General features: G+C 40.5%; 1 protein-coding gene across 4 annotated transcripts in view; it reads right to left on the reverse strand.

Moving 5' to 3' along the window:
* Positions 1 to 4,734: 4,734 nt before the first annotated feature.
* Positions 4,735 to 22,842, reverse strand: part of GCNT1 (glucosaminyl (N-acetyl) transferase 1) — a 71,300-nt gene continuing 53,192 nt past the window's right edge. For 3 of the 4 annotated variants that reach the window (XM_032634322.1, XM_032634320.1, XM_032634321.1), the window contains 2 exons: positions 20,280 to 20,416; positions 14,624 to 19,216 (listed from right to left, as the gene is read on the reverse strand). In XM_032634322.1, the coding sequence (XP_032490213.1) occupies positions 17,787 to 19,216; positions 20,280 to 20,307 (1,458 nt within the window). In that variant the 5' untranslated portion in view covers positions 20,308 to 20,416 and the 3' untranslated portion in view covers positions 14,624 to 17,786. Of the gene's footprint in view, positions 6,749 to 14,623; positions 19,217 to 20,279; positions 20,417 to 22,842 lie in introns of those variants that run through there. The other variant, XR_004350279.1, reaches the window with a different exon arrangement.

The following is a 22,842-nucleotide window of genomic DNA, read 5'->3' on the forward strand; positions in this document are numbered from 1 at the left end:
TGTCTTCATGGCAAATGACATTGCAGATGTGATTAAATTAAAGGCCTTGGCGTGGAGGATTGTCTCAGATTACCCTGGGTGGGCCTGATGTGCTCAAAGGGCCCTTAAGGAGGGACACAGGGGAAATCAGTCAGAGAGAAACAGATCTGACGATTCTACTCTGCTGGTTTTGAAGATGGCCGGGAGCCAATGAATGCAGGGAATACAGCCCAGGCAGAAAAGGGAAGGAAACAAATTCTCCTTTAAGACACTGAAGGAAACAGCCCTGTGGACACCTTGACCTTAGCTAAGTGAAACTGATTGCAGAATTCTAGCTTCCAGAACCATAAGGGAATACACCTGTGTTATTTTAAGCCACTAAGTTTGTGGTAATTTGTTACAACAGCAATACAATACAAAGGGGAAGCTAATATAGAGGGGAAAAAAGATGAGGTGCAAATATTCTTACTCTTTTGAATTCTTTGGTTTGCTCTTCATTGAGAGAGACAGAAAAGCCTTTTGCTGGAGTCACTTTTATGTCAAAGATGATCTCCATATCAACAGAGGTATTATTCCCTCCTACTAAAAATTTCAGTGAAGGAAAAGCCAATACTAACATACCTTACTTTAAATTAATACTAAGCATTTTTTCCAACTATAAAATTTATACATGATTCTTGCATAAAGTAGGTAAAGAAACCAAAACTGTCCTTTAAGAACTCAAGATCGAAATTGTCTCTGGCTGTTCTGAGCAATGATTGGCCGAGATTCTCACGTCATTATCTGGGCTGATAGATCCACATGGAAACTGGACTACGCACTTTGTTTCCAGCATGTCACTATTCACCGTATTATTTACTAGTCTGTGAACAAGGAAAGGAAAGTAGGATGGCTTCCTCCCTTCCTTGGCTCTCTTGCATTTGGCACGAGGCCAGGTGAGCTGGGAGATCGGTGTTCCCTGGGATTTTATCATGTTCAGCCTGTGTCCCCAGGGCATCCAAGTTCCTCAGTGATTACTGCCCCCTCTCTGTTTCCCATGCTGGAGACTGAACAGGCATGAATGCGCTGTGAGGAAAGGTTGGGGGCTAAATGGTTCAAAAGTGAGAATCCTCAATCCCAAAGCAGGCAGGCAAAGGCATGTTACTGGCGCCGAGGCTGTGTGCTGTCGAGCAGGTTGACATGCGGCATTTGGTACTGTGGAATTTTCTCCCTGCTACATTCCTTCTGGGGACCCGGGATGGGCGGTGGGCGCGGGGGGGTAAAATCTGTGCTATCTGGCAATCATCAAGATCACCATCAAGGGTTGGGAGTAAAAAGTTCCCAACTCTAAAATGTGGGTACAGAAGCTCTTCCCATAGTGTCTGCATGGAGTTCTGAAACTGGGAAAGAGCTTATAAGGGTGCACTCTGTATATGTATGTGTGTGTGTGTGTGTGTGTGTGTGTGTGTGTGTATGTGTGTTCATTTGTCACCAGTGAGAGACAAGTTTGTGTTCACAAGCTCCCTAGGTATTTATAGTGACTACTATTTACCCAGTGCTAACCTAGGAGCCTGGAAAGAAGCCCTGGGAGGATGGGGTAGCTCTTTTCCTTTCTGTCCAGAATTCTTCCCTTTAAGACATCCACCCCTCTGAACACAGGAGTGGACACAGAGCCCACGGTGAGCCAATGTGACAGGCCCTAGCCACAGTGACTGGCCCAGGAAGGGCCATGGGACATAAGCCCAACCAATCGGGAGGCTTCTCCAGGATGCTTCTGTAGAAGCTGAAGAGTCTTGCCTTTCTCACGTGTCAGGAGCTGTTTGACTGTGATGTGGAAATGGCCTCACTTGGTTCTCCACCAAGTAAGGAAACGTGAAGGCATAAAGTTCCAGGGAAAACCTTGTGAGCTGCTGAACCCTGATTTGTGTAGGAGTCACAAGCCATTCCTGGGTTCATTCATGCATGAGGCCAGCTCCACCCTTCTTGAGGTTTGGAGCTAGAACTTCATCCTTCACTGTTTGAGTTAATTCACTTTTGTGCTTCTATCCGTTAGAATGAAAAAAGAAACTGACAGACAGAGATTTATGGAAAAACAAGGCATGTGTGCTGCCCTCAGAGAATTCAGGATTCATATGGAAAGATAGGGACAATTACAGAAGAAAATACAAGTTAAAATACACTTAAGCACCACGTTGTACTTACTTCACATATATCTGTACAGTGAATAATTCTGTCAAGTGTATGAAGAATGTGCTAGAGTGCACAGCTGAATGGTTTAGAACAATGCCCATTATTCAGTTCCCCTTGGGACTCAGAAGTTTCTGGCGCTTGTTTTGAATGATTTCACTTTCTGAAAGATAGTGGAGTAGAGTGGAAAGCACATAGACTACAGAGCCAGATGTAGGAAAAAATCTGGGCTTGCCACTCCCAGGTACCTGATTATGTCAGTTTGGATGTCTTCATCTGGAAATACCACCCTGACTCAAAATGCCTGAAAAAATATAGAAATTTATTTTCTAATCTGACAAGTCCAGGGGTGGGGTAAATTTGAGGTTAGTTAACTCAGAGGCTTACTCATGTCATCACAAACCCTGGTTCTTCAGCTTCTCCACTTTGCTAGTTCAGGTCACAAGATGACTGTATTTATTCCAGGCATCACATCCAGGAAACACCAGATCCAGAGATTCTGCCTTTTTCAATGTCCCCTTAGGAATTCTAAATCTTTTTCAGGATATCCAACCCCCAGCATTAGTTAGAACTGAGTCACATGCCAACCCCCAAATTAATCACTTACAAAGGGAACAACTTTACCCCGATTGTCTTAAATTCATCAGGACTTACACTTGGAATGTGGGCTAAGAATGCCTTCCTTTCAAAGCATGTAAGGGTTAGGGGTAAGGGGATGTGCTATATACTCAGCACAATTGAGGCTCTACCAGCAAGGAAGAAGGGGAGATGGAAGGTAAGCTGGCAACTAGTAATGTCTGATGGAGTGACACAGGTTTCCTACAAAGCGTCTCTGAGCCTTGGTTTTTCTCACCTATCGAACAGGAGTCAAAATATCTATCATATAGGTTTGTGAGGAATAAATAAATAAAGTATCTTGCTTAGCATATAGTAAGTGTTCAACAAGTATTTATTCACTTTCCCCTTTCCCTTCTCGTTCAGAAACATGTGTTCAACAACATTTTTTTTGAACATTTACTATGCACCTGGCCCTGTACCAGGTATCAGGGACATGGTGGTGAATTAGAAAAACACAATCCCTAATGTGTTTACATTCTGCAGGAGAGACAAATAATACACGATAATTGGCATCGAAAGTAACTCTGATCATGGTAGTGCTGAAAGGAAGTAAAGGGAGATGTCATATTCAAGGAATCTTTTGATCCTCTGTTTTCAATTTAGGGAGAAAAAAAATGACGATAGTATCTCATTTCTCCTGATCATCAACTATAAAGAGAAATATTGACCATACACTGATCTTTGCTCCTTTAGTATCAGTTGATTTTCCTAAAGTGAAAGATTATTCCAGTTGTGCTTCCTTTCCTATCTTAATTCTGCAGTGGTAACCTAATTTTTGTACACTTCCATCACAAAGAAGATTCTTTTTAATCTCTCTGTTTACCTAAGGTCGAAAGAATAAAAATTATTTCCTCAACAGAAGCTCGACCAATGGTAACAGCCACAGTTGCAGCACAAGGTGTAGGCATAGCTTTAAACTTTTTTTTTTTTAATTGGGGCAGGACAGTAAACCTAAATGTCTTTAGAAAATTTTATAATTTTTGCACTGTCACAAATAGAAGCACTACCTCACATTCACAAATTACGTAAAATTCAGAGTTTCCTCAACTTGGCTGTGTATCACAATACCACAGGGAACTTGTTAAAAATACAGATACCATCAATCCTCATTATTCGTGGATTCTGTATTTGCAAATTCACATACTCACTAAAATGTATTCGTGACCCCAAAAGCATTACTTGTGGCACTTTTACGATCACTCATCAACATGTACAGAGAGGCAAAAAATCTCAGTCATCCAACATGCACATTCCTAGCTGAGGTGGAAAAAAGGCGAGGCTCTGTTTTCTCCTTTCACCTTTAACACTGTAAACGAGTGTCCTTTTTGCGGTCTAATAGTGCCATGCTTTTTGCATTTTTGTGCGTTTTTCTTCGCCACCACTTCTCCACACCCCCAGCCCAGGCCATCCCCCCAGCAGTGCTGAAGTGCTATCTAATGTCCCTGAGGTGCCAGAAGGCCGGGATGTGCCTTACAGAGAAAACAAGTTAGAGAAGCTTGGTTCAGGCACAAGTTAACAGTGCTGTTGGCCGCGAGTCCAGCGTTAATGAATCAACGTCCAGGAAAGGAAGAGAAAATTTGCTGATCTCTGGGCGAGGCCACTCGGTAAAGTGCTAAAGTAACACCTGTAGTGCATGATGAAGCTATGGAAAAGATGGGAACGCAGCTAAATTTGGGGATTCATGAGACGATGACAGATTTTTTTTTTAAAAGCAGAGTGGGTAGCATTATTCTGAGTGTGAAAGCCAAAGAAGTTTGTGGTCACGTTATCCAGAGTCAAGAAATGCTAAGCCCTGTATAAAATAAATCAGCTACGAGGATATATTGTACAACACAGGAAATGCAACCAATATTTTATAATTACTATAAATAGAGTATAATCTTTAAATAACGTGAATCACTAAGCTGTATACCTGAAGCTTATATAATAGACTCTACCTCAATTTTTTTAAAAAGATAACTTTTTTTTCCCAGGTCATTAGGCTCTGGTTGTCAACTACTTGATCTACCTTCACACAAGGGTTGCTTTTACCTCCCATGATTGGCTAGAAAGGTAGTAGCTTGGATGACTCTTTTTTTAAACACTGGATGATTACTAAGAGAAATCACATCTACCTATTGAGACACCCTACATCCATCTACCCATCTTCTCATCCATCAGATTTAAGCATCACATGGGCAGAAACCATGAATATTTGGTCCACCAGAGTGAATCTAATACCTTAGTCAGTGATTTTTCACATACAAGACACTCTTCCCAGGCACTGTGATGGGAACTGAATTCTTCCTATAAATCAGTGGTTCTCAAGCAACAGCGATTTTGCCTCCCGGGGGACATTTGGCAATACCTAGAGCCATCTTTGGTGGTCACAACCAGGGAGGGGGACTGCTACTGGCATCTAGTGCATAGGGGCCAGGGATGCTGCTAAACATCCTACAAGGCACAGAACAGACTCCACCCCCATAACAAAGAATTATCTGGCCCAAAATGTCAATCATGCCCAGGTTGAGGCAAACCTGCTTACATGGATGGATATAACAATCACAGTAGGCAATTTCTCACCCTCAGACGCTGCACTCCTGCCATATTCCGCTGTTGAAATGACACAGCGGTACCGAATCATGTCACCCCCCCGACACACAGTCGGCCTACCATGCAGGAGGTGTGTGGAAAGATCCCTGGGGAAGGCTTTTCTCTCTCCTGTCCCACTGGTTTGTTGTTACTCATCCCAAGCCAAGAAAGCATGTGTTTTTTTCTCCCCAAGTTTTTAGACACCTATTTTTCCTATTTGCATTACCCATCCCTATTTCCTTCTTTGCATCTCATACAAAGTACAGTCCAGCTTCATAGGAAACAGGTGTAACCTGACCCCCTTTGTGAATTTCTATAAAGGGCTTGGGAAAAAATGCATCCCAGGGCCCATGAACATGCACTGCGCCCTCCGCCTCCCTTCTTTTTCTCTGGGGAACGAAGGGAACCTTGACCTGCCCAAGACCCAAACTCTGTGACAGCACACGCAGGACTGGTTGGACCTGCTCTCCAGTTACCTCAGTCACGTGCTCAGCCAGTGAGCAAAGAACACCAGATTCCTAAAAATCGTATTTCCTGAACAAATATTTGTGGGCAGGGACAAAATGACAGAATACTTGAATTCAGGTGCAGCATTTCATTTTCAGTAAGGTTTCATCTCACAGTGAATATAAAGACAAGCCAAATTAAACCAAAGGTTAGATGTTGTGAGTAAATCTATTTTTTTCCCCTTCTACTGTTATGGTTTCTATTTGAGAGGAAAAAATATACCTAAAAGAAGATTTTTTTCCCTTAAGAGAGGTTATTCAAGATTAAGCAAATTAGAGACTTCCCCGGTGGTCCAGTGGTTAAGACCCCACACTCCTAATGCAGGGAGCATCGTTTCAATCCCTGGTTGGGGAACTAAGATCTCACAAGCTGCACGGTACGGCCGAAAAAAAAAAAAAAATAAGCAAATTAACTGTCTTTGTTCATTTACCACATATTTAGTGAGAACCAGCTGTATGTCACACTCTGCGCTAGGCCTGGAAACACAAAAATGAAGGTACACTGTCCCTGCCCCCGAGAAGCAATATCAGCTATTAATTTAACATTTTAACATGCATTTTTATGTTAAAAAATGCAGTCACAGACCGAGAGAAAATATTTGCAATAGACACAACTGATAAAGGATTGTCATCCCAAATATACCAAGAACTCTTAAAAGTCAACTATAAAGAAATCAACGATCCGATTTTTTAAATGTGCAAAAGAACTGAACAGACACCTCACCAAACAAGATATACAGATGGCAAATGAGCGTGTGAAAAGGTGCTCCACATCATATATCATTATGGAATTGCAAATTTAAAACAATGAAAAATTACTACATACCTGTAAGAATGACCAAAATCCAGACCACTGATAACACCAAATGCTGGTGAGGATGTGGAGCAACAGGAACTCTCAGTCATTGCTGGGGGGAGTGCAAAAATGGTACAGCCACTTCAGAAAACAGTTTGGAGGTTTCTTGCAAAACTAAACATAGTCTTACCATACAATCCAGCGATCACGCTCCTTGGTGTTTACCCAAAGGAACTGAAAACTTATGTCCACAGAAAACCTGAACACTGATGTTTATAGCAGTTTTATTCAGAATTAACCAAAACTTGGAAGCAACCAAGACATCCTTCAGTAGGCGAATGGATAAATCAACTGTGGTACACCAGACAATGGAATATGATTCAATGCTAAAAAGAAGTTTATCAAGCTATAAAAAGACATGGAGGAAACTTAAATGCATATAACTAAATGAAAGAAACCAATCTGAAAAGGCTATATCCTGTACGATTCTAACTATAGGATGTTCTGGAAAAGGCAAAACTATGGAGACAGTAAAAAGATTAGTGGTTGCTAGGGATGGAGGGGAGGAATGAATAGGCAGAGCACAGAGGACTTTTAGAGCAGTGAAACCATTCTGTGTGATACTGAAATGGTGGATACATGTCATTATACAATTGTCAAAACCCAAAGAATGTACAACACTGAGAGGGAACCCAAATACAAACTATGGATTTGGATTTGTTATAACAAATGAACCGCTCTGGTTCGGGAAGTTGATAGTGGGGAAGGATGGGGGCAGGGGGCGGGGGCGGGAGATAAAGGGAAACTCTGTCCTTTCCACTCAGTTTTGCTGTGAACCTAAAATTGCTCTAAAAAATAAAGTCAATTTTTTTAAATATACAAAACTACACATACAGGTATATGAGTGAGTTCAATAGTTTATTTTAGATGGTGGCGATAAACTCTGTACAGGGTAATATGGAAGCCAGAGATCACAGTGATCATGTATATAAGCCAGAAGGAAAACAGTGATGGTCAGGAAGGACCTTATCATAGGGGAGATGATGCTTGAGTTGAGTGTTAAGAGGTGAGGATGTTCTGGTCTGAAAGTCTGGAGAAATGTGTTCTAGGAGAGTGTACAGCGTGAAAGAGGACCTTTTCCGATGCAACTGCTTTCAAAAACCCAGCTCGATCTCTCTCAAGCAATAAAAGTCAGAATCTACTGGATCCTATGAGTGAACAAGCCCGGGCTCAGGTTGCTCCAGGGCTCAAAGGGCAGCCCTACGACAGAATCTGCAACTCTCCCTTTCTCCGCCTGCTTTCTCAACATTGGTGAACCCTCTTGCCTCCTGTAAGATGGATGTAGAAACCCCAGCACCCTCTTACTCTCAGTCCATTGTAAGCGTGGACAAAGCACACGGGCTGGAAGTGAGAGAAGAGACGGTTCCTTCAGACCACTGTTTAGCAGATGCTTACTGAGATGACACCAGGGGCAAAGACCCCAGATGAGTCCTATTCAAGGAGACGTGAAATAGCATCATGTGTTCAGAAAACCACATGGGGTCCAAATGGATAGAGTATCACGTGCAAAACAGAAGGTATGGAGAGGTGGGCAGAGGCCAGATCAGGGAGGGCCTCGGGCGTCATTTGAAGAAATCAGGATTTTATCTTTTAGGCAATAGGGAGTCATTGAAAGGGCTATGCAAGGGTGTGAAATTACCAAATTTTCATTTCTGATACATCACTCTGACAGTGCCTCCACTGGCAGAGTGTGTAACTTGGCCAAGTAACTTGGCCTCTCTGAACTGCTTTATTCGTACATTAGTAGAACGTGAACAACAGTTGTACACTCCGTAAGATTACGGTGAGGATTAAACGTGCTAATATTTGTGAAATGCTCAGGACAGCGCTTGGCACATAGAGTTAAGTATTTGCTGCTACTGTTATTGCTGTTGTTGTCGTTGCTGTTATCAGAAGAGTGAGAGACCCGAGGGAAGGAAGTGAGAAGCAAATTCATCTGAACCCACATGGTCTTCATCAACACCACTTTACTATTTCAGAAAACTCTTGCCCTGGAAGGTAAAAGTTGCAAATAACTTCATTTTTCACTCCAGGAACATTGTCTAAGGCCCAAGAATGTTGCAATAAATAAAAAGCATCAAATGTCAGTTTATACCCCAGGACTGTTTGAACCCTTTGCCTCAAAATCCTCACCTTTGCTGTTTCCTCCAATCCTACACCATTTTATACTGTCATTATCCAAGATCCCACACTATCAGACCCAACTTAAGCAGAATTCAAAACCTCAGAAATAGCCCGACTTGGCCCTCCTCCCTCTGAGATGCTATCAGGAGCCTGGAGATGGAGCTCTCCATCACTGCCGTCAGCAGGAGACTCTGCTCCGTCTTAGGACCAGATTGTTTTGGTGACATTTTCAGGAAGCCAGCCTGTGGCTTGGCAAGTGGCAATGCTCCAAGAGAGACAGGAGGGACTAAACAGGGCTTGATGACAAGAGAGGAGGGTATGAGTAGAAGCACCGTTAAGAAGAGAGACCTTAGGGACTGGCTGTGGGGAGGGAGGACACTCCAGCATGAACACTAGAGTAACCGGGTAGGACATGGAAGGGTTATCCAAAGTAGAACCTGCAAAGTTAGGTGGGTGTGATTTGCTACATGAGCTGACATATCATAACTGGAACCAGCTGTGTCTGCCTTATTCTGATTTCTATCCATCCACAAGCCCTGCCTACAAAGAGCCCCTCAGAAGTGGGAAGGCCTGGATGCAGTCTGGGTGAGGCTTTTCAGGTTCCGTAAGTGGATACCTTCTCCAAGCCTTGCTTGATTGTAATTCTCTCCTTAGTGAGGAACTCCGCCTGTATGTGGCTGGGCCTACTTGTGGGCCCCCTGTTCTTTCTTGTGCTTGCCTACAGGTCAATTTCTGAATTGCTAGTGCCCAGAAAGCATAAAATCCACTGTCAAAAGCACTGATGTAGATTTTCCTGAAGATCTGGGGGGAAAGACAAAGGAAGGGAGACCAACTCCTCCTGGCGTTGGCACTCGAGGTCCAGCGTCCCAGGAACCTCCTCCTCAGGGCTGGGCAGATCAGGATGGTGGGTCACCTGACATCAAGGAGAAGGTTAAGACTCCCTTCGCAATCTCCCCTTGCCCTCAAATTCTCCTCCATAGACTGCAGGCCCACCCACCGCCCTGCCCCAAACAGTCCTTTCTGGTCTTTCCAGCTGGTATCTCCTCCCCTCACATTCCTTAGCAAAACCCATCCATTTGCATAATTCCCTCAGCAACACAAAAAGCAAGCAAATAGGGCTCAGCCAAAGAAAAATTACCTCACATTTCCAGGGCCACCCTTCTTTGTACGTGTGAAAGTATATTTATTACATTAGTTAGAGAAACAATGCTTGACTACAGGAAAGTAGTACTCAAAGGGAGACTTGTCCCTGGAAATTGGAAGTTGGCACTTGTCATATATTTTATGCCCAAACATTTCCCTGTCAAACCTCCCATGCTTTCAAGTATTTTAAGACTGATGGCACTTGTTGAAACTATTCCCCTTTGTGGCTTCCAGACTCCTCTCTCCTGCACTTAAGACTATTATGGCTAAGGATTTCTGGCCCATCTCTCCTTTTCAGTGGCCCTCATCAAATTGATGTTCACCACACTTCCAGGTTTTTATCTCCTCTCCCTCCACAAACTCTTTTGGGGAAGATTTCAGCAAGACGCAAGGGTTCGTTCTTTTTGTTTCCACCTTTTTATTTCTCAATACATTTGCTTATTTTTAAAAAAGTGCTACACTCAGAGCAGAGCAGGGTCTGGGGAAAGAGATGGGATGGTTGAAATGGTAGAAAGGAGGTGAACAGATGAGAAGAAAACTTGTCTTTTATTTAAGATGTGCCATTTGTTACAGATTCACGTACTTCTTTGCCCCCTTTGTAAATTGGGCCAATAGTAGCCTCTGCTCCTAAGGTTGTTTTGAAGCGAGAAGTGATAAGTGCAAAGTGCTTAGAACATGCAGAAAGGAAACACTCAACAAATGTTAGCTGTTGTCATTATTCCCTCCATGAGTTTTAAGGAACATATTTGGAGGGGCATTTTTCTTTGGAAAGAGAGGTAGGGAAAGCTTCCCAGAGAGAAAACACGTCTCCTTTGAATTAAGTTAAACGAAGGAACTCTGATTGGGCCAAGAATAGTTTACTAATAAGTCTGACAAAGAAAGTAAATTATAAATATCCTGTAAGTAATCTTTAAGCTAATGATTAGCTCTGTAGAAGTAAATCCTTTCAAAAAATTTATTTTTTTAAAGAAAGCATTGGTTTCACAACTTCCCTGGTGGCGCAGTGGTTAAGACTCTGCAGTCCAATGCAGGGGGGTGCCTGGGTTCAATCTCTGGTCGGGCAACTAGATCCCACATGCGTGCCACAACTAAGAGGTCACATGCCTCAACTAAGACCCGGCGCAACCAAATAAATAAATAGATAAATATTTTTAAAAAAGAAAGCATTGGTTTCTGTTTCTTAGCTAATCTTGAAGGTAGTGAAGCCTTCCATGGAATGCGTAAAACTCTGGAGTTAAACAAGATCCTCCTCCTGTACCAAGACTGCTCATCCAAGTGACTCCGCAATACCCATCTGAATATCTTCCTGTCCTCTTGCTGAAGAACATCTGCTTTGTATTGGCAGGCAGCTCAAAGAACCAGACCATCCTCACCTAGTTAGCAATTAACACTTATCTGGGATCAGAAAAGGAAGTTCCATCTGTAGATTCTAAGGAGCTAAAAGCCAAATAGCTGTCAATCTGAGCACCCTAGGATCCTGAGGCCAGGTTGACAGTGCCCTTTAGGATTGGTTCAGTGATTCTTCTGGCTAGTGCTGCAAAAAGTTCTCTCCAGCCATGGTATACAACTAGAGTATCTTAGAGGGTTACCCAGAGTATAAAGGCCTCGGGACACACTGCAAAGCACCAAAACTTAAATCTAAAAACATTTCTGTGGGTAAAAGAGGAGTGCTCCAGGAAAGCAGGGCTCCTTCCCGCTACAACCCACCAAGTGAAGACTAGGGGTAAGGAGTCTCAGTAATACTCCCTGAGGCAAACCATATGTGGAAAACGCTCCAAATAAATATTTGGCAAGCAGCTTTTTTTTTTTTTTTTTGCTGGTACACGGGCCTCTCACCGTTGTGGCCTCTCCCGTCGCGGAGCGCACAGGCTCCGGACGCGCAGGCTCAGCGGCCATGGCTCACGGGCACAGCCGCTCCGCGGCATGTGGGATCCTCCCGGACCGGGGCACGAACCCGTGTCCCCTGCATCGGCAGGCGGACTCCCAACCACTGCGCCACCAGGGAAGCCCACAAGCAGCAATGTTATAGAGCTGGAAGGAATAGTTCTCAAAATATCAAGATGTGATATTTCAGGGAAATTCTGAATGCTCCTTTCGGTTCAGTATCATTTTTTTAAACATAATTGAGAGCACATTATATATTCTGTTCCAGTCTGTTTACTTCATTTAACCTACAGTGATTTTCCATGGCATTAGGCATACTATAGGAATATTCTATAATACCCCATCATATATTCTTTAAAGTACATAATTATTCCTCTATTACTGGAGATTTATGTATTTTTACATTTCACCACAAATAAGAAGCTGACAAACACTGGGTTTAAATGTGGATCCAGATCTCTGATTATCACCCTAGGATATTTTCTAAGAAGTGAATTATTGATCAAAGAATTTGAGTGTTTTTAAAGACTCTACCTGATAGGTTTTAACACTCCTCCCTGCAGTATGAACATGCATTCCTCAACAGTCATGTTTCAAAAAAAAAAAAACCCAAACCCAAAAAACACCACCCTAATTTGGTGTGTAAAAATTTTAATTTGGATTCTTTTTATTGAATTTCAATTTTTCATATTAGCCATTTGTATTCTCCTTATTTTACTTTCTGTGAATTATTACATCTTTTGTTCATTTTACTCTTGGCATCTTAATGCTTTTAAAAAATATATTAGTATAAGGGGGTTGAGAGGTAATAGAGAGTAACCACTAGAGAGTACAGAGTTTCTTTTGGGAGTGATGGAAATCTTCTAAAACTGACTGTGATGTTATACTAAAAACCACTGAATTGTACATTTTAAATGGGTGAAGTGTATGGCATATGAATTATATCTCAAAAAGCTGTTTTAAAAAAAATATTAGTATAAATAACTTCCATTTTTCCCTCTTTCAAAATCTGTTGGCAAGTTTTCCAATTCTGATTGCCTTTTGCTCTCTCGTATTCAGGAAATACACACTTTTAGTTAAATCTATTACCTGTTCCTTAATGAATCCTCCCATTGCTTTTATTTGGAAAATTCCATCCCATGCAAAGATAGTCACTGACATGTTCTTTCAGTTTATTTTCATTCTTACTCCATTTGGATTTTGCTGCACATTACAAAGCGATAATTTAATGTTCTCCAAACAGGTACTTATTGGAACTTTTACCAGCCCCCTTCCTCACTATGTTCTGATAGTTGCTTTGCAATGTTTTATATATACTAGCATCTATTTCTGGGCTATTACTGTTATCACTCTGAGAGTTCAAATATAAACTTACAGTACTCTTAACATTTTTTACCTTTAAAGTATGGCTTCATGGGCTTCCCTGGTGGCGCAGTGGTTGAGAGTCCGCCTGCCAGTGCAGGGGACACGGGTTCGTGCCCCGGTCCGGGAGGATCCCACATGCCGAGGAGCGGCTGGGCCTGTGAGCCATGGCCGCTGAGCCTGCGTGTCCGGGGCCTGTGCTCCGCAACGGGAGAGGCCACAACAGTGAGAGGCCCGCGTACCGCAAAAAAAAAAAAAAAAAAAAAAAAAAAATATATATATATATGGCTTCGTATGTAGTATTATATGACTTCATTAATCTCTTTCAAAGCATTCTTCGCTATTCTTGCACATTTTTTCTTTCAGATGAAATTTAGAATAATTTTATCGACCCTTTGAGATTATGACTGAGCTTATATTTGACTGATGGATTGATCTGGGAAGAAGGGAGATATTTAAAATATTTATCAGATAGGAGCACAATGTTTTGTTTTGTTTTGAATCTATAGAAGTATTTTATTCATACAGGTCCCATACATATCTTAAGTTTGCCTACACATTTTACAGAGCTTATTGCCATGATGAAAGGTAACCTATCCCCATTATATCTTAAAACAATTTTTTTGTTTGAATATGGAAAACTAATTTTTGGATGAGTGGCAGTATTTGCTAAAGTCTTATTAATTTCAAGACAAGATTCCTGGGCTTTCAACTTGGACAATCCCATCATCTGCACTAATGAAAAGTCTTTTCTTTCCCAATAGTTACAACTCAGTTCTAGTTCGGGTTTTATTACACTGAAAAATAGTAAATCAATATTCTGATGACAAGCCCTGAAAACTTTAAGCACATATTAAAAATTAAATCCTTGACAAGCAGGCTTATAAAGGATACATAAAGTTCTCAAGCTTTTGAGAAAGACCTGAGGTTAATCAATTTTGCCACTTTGTAGAGTCTGTTTCATCGAAAATGCAGCTAAAGAACATCCAGAGGGGTTTACTAGACCAGCTGAGGAGACAGCTGGAGCAGACACTCAATGCTCTGGGGAGGGAGCTTCCCTTTTCCCTCAGGTGTGCCCTCCACATTCATACCACAAGTCATGGATCCTGTATTTGTGGCCATTGCTCTTCTGCAGACATAAGCTGAAGCCAGTAACGCCCAGAAAGCAATACTAACTAGCTATTAAATTGCATTCTTCTAAAGTCCCCGGTCTAGCTCTTTTTGCATAACCTGTGTTACACTTTCTGCCATTGCCAAACCCTCTCTCTCAGACATTTCTGCCTGAAGAATTAACCTTTATGTTTTGAATCACTACTCACAAAAAACACCTGTTGGTTACAAACTATCAAATCCAAATACTAAATTTAATATTGGGGTGCTGGTACCTAACAAAATAACTTGTGGAGACAAGGCATTGGTTTCTGAATAGCTGATTTTAATGGTCATATGACTAGTTCCAAACGTATCCAGTCATGCCCGTATTCAAAAGAGTAAACCTTAAGGTAACCACACTTGCCATGAAAGTGTTGCATTTACTTATTCATGTTCACCATAATGAGAAATGATTTTTATTTTTCTAAACCAACTGAAAAAGTCCAGGTCAACTGACTCTGCAGATGAAATGAAATAAAACATGGCTTCCTCCTCCCCCAAATGACTACAAAAGAAAATCCACTTCTGTTCTTTAAGTGAATTGTGCTTGATGAATGACACAAATACATGTTTAGAGACAATAGTGTTTCACATTTTCAAGGCTGCTTACCATGGTCTGGGAAGAGCCTAGATAATTGCCTATAAAGAAAGAACCATTTTTGTTAACTCTTGTCCTTATTAATTAATACGTGAATCTTGATCAGTACTTCATTAACTAGAACGCTTCCATCAAAAAATTGCAGTTTATGTATATTTAAGGGTTTATTTGGGAATACAATTTCTAATGATTCCCTATAAAAGACCTTAAATGACAGTAAAAAGAAATTAGTATTTAATAACTGACATACAGGAAGCAGTTTAAATAATGTATCTTTCCCAAAGAACTTACAACATTTTTGCTCCTCCTGGATGTAGTAAGGGTTTCCTTTTGAAACCATCTCCTTGATTCTTCCAATTGCTTGTTCCACTACCATGAATTTCATTGGTTTTCAGTTAGGTTGGATAGTATAAAATTGAGTCCTAATGGCTATATAATCCCCGTAAAGCTATTAGCAATAGGGTAATAGACACATTTCAGCAAGTGCCATTCTAGAGAGATGACGTACCACAGCTATATAAAAGATGGTGGGTCCACAGTTTTAGTGTGGGGCTTGTGGAAATGGATTCTAAAGTCATATTTTTACATATATGGTGGAGAAAAAAAAACCCTCAAAGCTGCCAATTTAAATGTCAATCAGATTCAGTCACGCTACAGTAAGAGCACTGCGATATTTGTAAATTTTTTTTTAACTTTCAATTTTCAATTTTGCCAAATTCAAAAATCCATAAAACTGAGCAAATGAGCATGATGCTAACAACCAGTGACTCCAGGTGAAAGTTCTATAATGTTTACTGTACTATTACTTTTAACTTTCCTGTAAATTTGCAAATATTCAAAATAAAAAAATGACAAATGTCTATAGTATTCAAGATACAATGAATGAAGAAGTTAAAGAAACACAAGACATAGACACAAAGTATGTCACTGAAAATCACTGGTTTTAGAGTAAAAAAAAAAAAAACAAAAAAAAAACGGCCCAATTTACAGGTAAAATCTTTCTTCTAAAAGAGAGCATGGGAGGGACATGTGACGTGCATTCAAAGAACAAATTGATTTAGAAGCCAATAGAGACAGAACACCATGCATATAATGTCCTCACTGATATCACCTCTTGAATTTTCAAAGTGGGTATGTTTTTCTTGGTTCAACATTGGCTGCCCTGTTAAATCATGCAAACCATAGAAATCACTGACATGCACATTTACAAATGATTAAGTTTCCAAAAGTGTGAAACTTTCATTCAGGAGAGTCAGTATAACAAACCACTCTATAAAATAAAAACGTTTCCTAACTCTGAGGAATAAAATGTTTTATCAGTTGAATGCCTGAAAACTGTCTGATATTATGTATTTCCCATATACTATTTAAGTTGTCTAAGTTTTAAAGTACATGGATTTGATTCTTGTTTGAAGTTTCAGCTAAATGATAAAGCTTCTCATTTCCTATTAGATCGATGGCTGAATGGTTATCAGCTTAGCAAAAGAGCAAGTTGGTTTTTTTTTTTAATCTTCATTTACTTTGAGATTTGAGACAGTACAATAGCAACCGCAAATCTGTCTTTTAGTGAAAAATAGAGTAAAAACCATATGCTGAGAATAATATCAATACTGAGACAATCCGCCCCAAACCTAATGTTCCCTTTAGGATACCCAGGCCTTCAAGCATGCCAGGTGGTACAACAGCACACCTTTCCCCTCCTCATAGGTTCTGAGAGAGAAGGGAACTTAAAATGCAAGAGCTCACGAATAATGAACGGGCAGGTAACATGAAGAAGCAAGACAACGGGAAGCCAGTTCCTTTCAAAAGGCGACAGAGGTGACAGTCGGATGCTAGAGCCTGGAGGATGGACACAAGCAGACCCAAAGAGCAACAGGCTTAATTTCTGGGGATAGTACCGATTGCTGCATCATAGGCCTCAGAGATTGTCTACATGTGACTCCTCCTCCCCTCTGCCATACTTACACTTCACCCTTTCTGTCTTAGCTCTCCACACCAATTACTGCCAATCGGATATGGGACACTAGGAGTATGGGGCACTAGGAGTATGGGGCACTATGAAAACAAGTTTATGTACAGCTTGATAGCAGGGCCTAGGGAGACTGGAGGAGAAGCGAGACATATTTGAAAAAACTTGAGTATTACTCTCTGTAGACACTATAATAATCAAAGATACCATAACTTCGTAAATAACCTAAGATGATTCATAGAATCAACTAAACTATAAGGTCTTTTTCTGGCGGGGTGGGGGGAGGGAGCTTTTAAAAACATATGTACATTGTTAAAAGCGTAAATGGGAAATATTCACATTCAGTCAAGCCCGTTTTTGCAAGTTCCCTGAGATGGCATATAGAGATACACAACACAATGCAATGTTACAGCAGAAACTCAATCATTTACAAAGATCATTTAGAATAAAGTCAAATTTCTCTTTCAACAAATGTGGTCTACAAGATAAATTACAACCAGACTGTTGGCTGTTGCTATAAATCTATTCAAATCAGGAAAAACCATCATATTTAAAGCTCTCCAAGTAATTTTGGCACAGGTCAAACCTTCGGGTTTTTTTTCAGTCCCTGAGTTCTTTTAACAGGATAACCTGCGTTCAACCTCTTCCCCAGCCACCCAGCCCACTCCCCCGCACAACGCCCTGCAACCTGCCCTACAGTCTCACTAACTCTAAGTCAAGCCCGAAGGCTACAACCTTTCTAACCGACCTGCCCTGCAGAAACCATAGAGCTTCTCTGGGCTTGAAGGGTTATAGGTGGAAGAATCAAATGGGGTACATCTCATGCCTCCTAATTATTTCTAAAACTGCCTCCAAGGGTCAGTGTTTTAACGTCTCCAGGGCCTTATGCCTCAGATGCTCATCCAAACACTGGATGGCAAAGAGGTCGATGTCCGTGTCGAACTTGTTGGCGAACAGGTGGTGCACGCGCAACATCCAGTTCAAGTCACCCACTCCGAAAACGCACACGGAGCGCACGTGGACGCCGCTGCACGGCGGGTAGGGGGCGCCCTTGGAAATGTCACCTTCAAAGTACTGCCACTTGACAAACCTCGCAATTGCGTGCATGTCGGACATATCGTACTTATGGCTTAAGGACAGTGACCCTGGGACTTCGGGGATCCTCTGAATAGTGGCCCAGAGATACTCGTCCGGACTGTATGTGTCTTTTGCCCACTCCATAAACTTTTGTATTTTTTCATTCTCGAGCACATACTCCACATACCTCCTACTGACCACAAAATAGGCACTGCCTGAAAAGAGAGGTGTTTCAAGAGGAGGATGTATTTTGTCGGTCCCCATGTTTGTCAACTTTCCATTCACGACTGCATAATGCTTTTTCCACCTTTCTTTTTTATTGGATGGCATTCTCTCCGTTTCTAGGTTATTCTCGCCCATTAACGACTTGAGCTTCCTGACAATTTCCAGGTTGGTTTTAATAGGAAAATCCATACCGCAGAGATTTATCAAGTACTTCCAGTCTGCGTTCATTCGGTAGAGGTCCTGCATGCAGTTGAGGTCAGCCTGAACCCGGCTCCAAGATGCATACACAACACTCTCTAGCTGACTGGCCACAAAGACATTACTGAAACAGGATGCAATGCCAATCACCGCGGCCAAAAAGGATTCCTCTGATTTTGTATCCACGTGAATGCAATAGAAATTCTGAGGCATATAAATGGCCCTCAGGAGCCTGTCAAGCATTTCAATTTTGTGATGAACCACTAGAGAATATGCTATTGGAAACTCTGCCTCTTCTTTACTAAGGGGTTCTACAATATACTTGCGCTTCTTGATGAAAGCAGCACAATCACTGGTCATGTTTATGTAGTCATAGTTTGTCCATCGAGGGCGATTTCTAAATTTCACTGTTAGAATCTCAAGCTTTACTTTTTGGATTTCATCTACATCACCCTGTAGAACTTTGGTACAATTAATATTACTACTAGGATTCTCTTCAAGCAGCTCCAAATGTCCAACATTTACAAATTCAGGCTTCTGATGAATTCTTAAAACAGAGAAGGTGATCAGGGAAAAAACAAGAAGGAAGAAGTAGTATTTAGTGGGATAAGAAAAAAGTTTCCTCCTCCGCAACTTCCTCAGCATTTCAACAACAATTGGGGACTTGGCTTTATTAAGGGCAGTCTTCCAGGCTTCAAGCAGTAATGATTTCCCCTCTGTAGTGGCCTGGAGATTTGTCAGTTTGCATCTATCAGAAATGCAAAGGCATCTTGAAATGGAGGGCAGCACTAAAAGAAAAATAGAAAGGATACATACATATATATATTTTAAAAATACAGTATTTCATGACATCTTCTCAAGTTCAAAAACTGTTCTCTTTGCTGAGGTCAGATGTTTAAGACAAAAACAAAGTGGGTCAATCAGAGGAAAGGAAGTAGTGTTATAGGATACACATCATCTCTGGTATCAATGCCAGATTGTCTTTTTTAAAAAGCTGAGTACAAGGATATGCTAGAATATCCTACAATCAACATTTTACCTCTCAGGTATATTGAGGTGCAAAACACAGTTGAAGACCTAGGCTATAGTTATTGAATTCTCCATAGTTGGTGAGTTTTTGATCCTGTGCCAGTGCTAATTAGCACCCCTTGCCTTGAAATCATTACTAATCTGGGCTCCTCCTGACACATCCATTAATGTCCATCAGTTGGTGTCAGCAGCCCCAAGTATTTGAAGAGATCAGATCCACTCTGCTCTTTACCAACTTAGGAGTGGGAGTACACTTAAGGAGACATTCAGAAATGGCTGTGGCTTCTAAGAATCTTTGAAGGAAAAGCGGGTCAACGGGATTTTCAAACTGGAACAGAAAGGCTCAGGTGAAACCAGGTCAGATTTGGAACTGTTCTGGGTTGACCTCACTTTGTTCAGTTCCATACCAGGCACCACAGGAAGAGAAGACATACATAATCCAAAATAGAGAAACAGCCTAGCTGAAAAACAACACTTGTATGCAAATTGTAACTTATGAAAGACCCTTTGTCTATATTCAAATTCCAGGACCCTAACCCACTTTTATTATGTAAAATGTTTACAAATATACAGATATTGTTTTGTTTTCAAAAGTCAATTTTATTACTCGGCAATTGGTTCTAACAAAGAAAGTCAAAACTATCAATTGTCTCAAAACCAGATTTATAGAGATCTGAAAAGTTTTTAACACCAGAATTAGCACTAGAACTTTTAAATATTTAATTAGGAAACAAATTGTGAATATTAATAATACAAATAAAAATAAATAACTGACCATCATTTGTACAGAGTAATGTTACAAAAAGCAGTTAGACTTTTTACCATTTAAATCAAGAAAAGTCGGGATCATTTAGTGCTCTGATTCCAGGTAACATCCTCTGCCCATGTAGAGTGCTTCTTATGCAGTCAGGTTTCTTAAATGTGCCAGGCATCCAGCAATGCTGTTATGTCACATGAGTCTTTTTTAAAAAAAACACGTGAAACAAAAAGAAAAATTTGTGAAGGGATATATATGCCCACGTAAGTATACACACACACTCAGAAAGCATACTGGTAAACTAATTCGACATATTCACTTTTTTCTTCAAAATGATGGCTGGTAATATCCTTTTTTTTCTTCAAAATGATGGCTCGTTGATTTCTCTTTTAAAACCTTCTCTCCAGTCTTTTTTTTTTTTAGGCTATGTTTGTGGACTGCTAAAGGTTTGAAGACATCCCACAATTTAGGTTGAACTTTTTCAGAGAAAACTCTAGGAGCATTTCCCAACATGTGTGCCAAGGAACAGTTTAATGGTCCTATATGATTGGAAAATCCAACATATCCTCTGCGGCTGTGAGGATTCCCAATGCTCACTGGCCCGTTAAAGACAATCTTGCAGTTGAATTAGCTGCTTATCTCATCTTCCTCCAACTATGTTGTCTACCACCCCAGTCCAAACCTCTACTGGAAAGCAAACATTGGAAGATTCTGCTAAAATACGTGTACATCTGAACTATTAACACATCAGATCCCTAAACAAAGTTATACCCTTAAGCAGTCTCTGCTTAAGGCATTTAAGAAAATCTCTGACTAATCATTATTAGTCAGCTTCTAAGCTAACTGAACAGAGACTTAAGTTGCCTCATGCAATAAAGAACACAGATTTACAAAATTAACCCGAGAAGGTCCATAACAACAATAAACCCTGGGCTGGGCAGGGGCAGAGGTCTGATTTCTAAAGTTGATGCATTATAAAATGTCCACTTTCAACAACAACAAAAAATTACAGGGCACGTAGAGAAACACAAGTCTGGCCCATACACAGAAAAAGGGGTTCAATAAAAACTGTCCCAGAGGAAACCCAAGCACTGGACTTAACTACACAAAGACTTTCAGTCAGTTATTATAAGTATGTTCAAAGAACTAAAGAACTAAATCAAACCATGAGAAAGATATTTAACCAAATTGAGAATTTCAATAAAGAAATAGAAATTATAAAAAAGAACCAACAGAATTGATTGGATTGAAAGTACAATAACTGAACTGAAAAACTGACTAGAGGGGCTCAACAGCAGGTATGCACTGACAGTAGAAGGAATCAATGGAACTGAGGAAAGGTCAAGAGAGAGTATCCAGTCTGAGGTACAAAAGGAAAAGAGAATTAAGAAAGATGACAGAGGCTCAGAGACCTGTGCGAAACTATTAAGCACATCAACAAATGCATAACAGGAGTGTCAGAAAGAAAGTGGAGGAAAGGGTGGGAGAGAAGGGTGAAAGAGGGGGCTGCAGTCACGAGCATGGGGGAGGGGGTGAAGAAAATAATTGAATAATGGCTGAAAACTTCCCAAATTTGACTTTATTTTGTTTACTGAAGTACAGTTGACTTACAATATTAGTTTCAGGTGTACAACATAGCGATTCAATACTTTATATATTATACTCCATTTCAAGTAATTGCCAAATAATGGCTTTATTTCCCTGTGCTGTACAATATATCTTTGTTGCTTATTTTATATATAATAGTTTGTGTCTCTTAATCCCATACACCTATTTTGCTCCTCCTCCCCTGCCCTCTCCCAACTGGTAATCACTAGTTTGTTCTCTGTATCTGTGAGGCTTGTTAATATATATTCATTTGTTTTATTTTTTAGATTCCACATATAACTAATAACAGAGTATTGTCTTTCTCTGTATGACTTATTTCATTAAGCATAATACTCTCTAGGTCCATCCACACTGTTGCAAATGGCAGAATTTCATTTTTTACGGCTGAGTAATATTCCAGCGATGGGCAATTTACTTTGTGTCCATATCTTGGCTATTCTAAGTAACATTACTTTGAACACTGGGGTACATGTATCTTTTCCAATTAGCGTTTTCATTTTCTTCTTATATCCAGCAGTAGAACTGCTGAATCATATGGTAGTTTTATTTTTAGTTTTTTGAGGAACCTCCATACTGTTTTCCATAGTGGCCGCACCAATTTACATTCCCACCAATAGTGTACTAGGGTTCCCTTTTCTCCACATCCTCATCAACATTTGTTATTTGTAGACTTTTGATGACAGCCATCTGACAGGTGTGAGGTGATATCTCATTGTGGTTTTGATTTGCATTTCCCTGATGATTAGAGACGAGCATTATTTTCATATGGCTGTTGGCCATCTGTATATCTACTTTGGAAAAATGTCTAATCATGTCTTGTGCCCATTTTTTGATTGGGTTGTTTGTTTTTATATTGAGTTGTATGAACTGTTTACATATTTTAGATAATAATCCCTTATTAGTCATATCATCTGCAAATATTTTCTCCCATTCAGTAGGTTGTCTTTTTGTCTTGTCCAGTGGTTTCCTTTGCTGTGCAAAGAGCTTTTAAGTTTAAAATTAGGTCCCATTGTTTATTTT

Source organism: Phocoena sinus, chromosome 6 (assembly GCF_008692025.1).
Source record: "Phocoena sinus isolate mPhoSin1 chromosome 6, mPhoSin1.pri, whole genome shotgun sequence".
In the NCBI taxonomy this organism is placed as follows: domain Eukaryota; kingdom Metazoa; phylum Chordata; class Mammalia; order Artiodactyla; family Phocoenidae; genus Phocoena; species Phocoena sinus.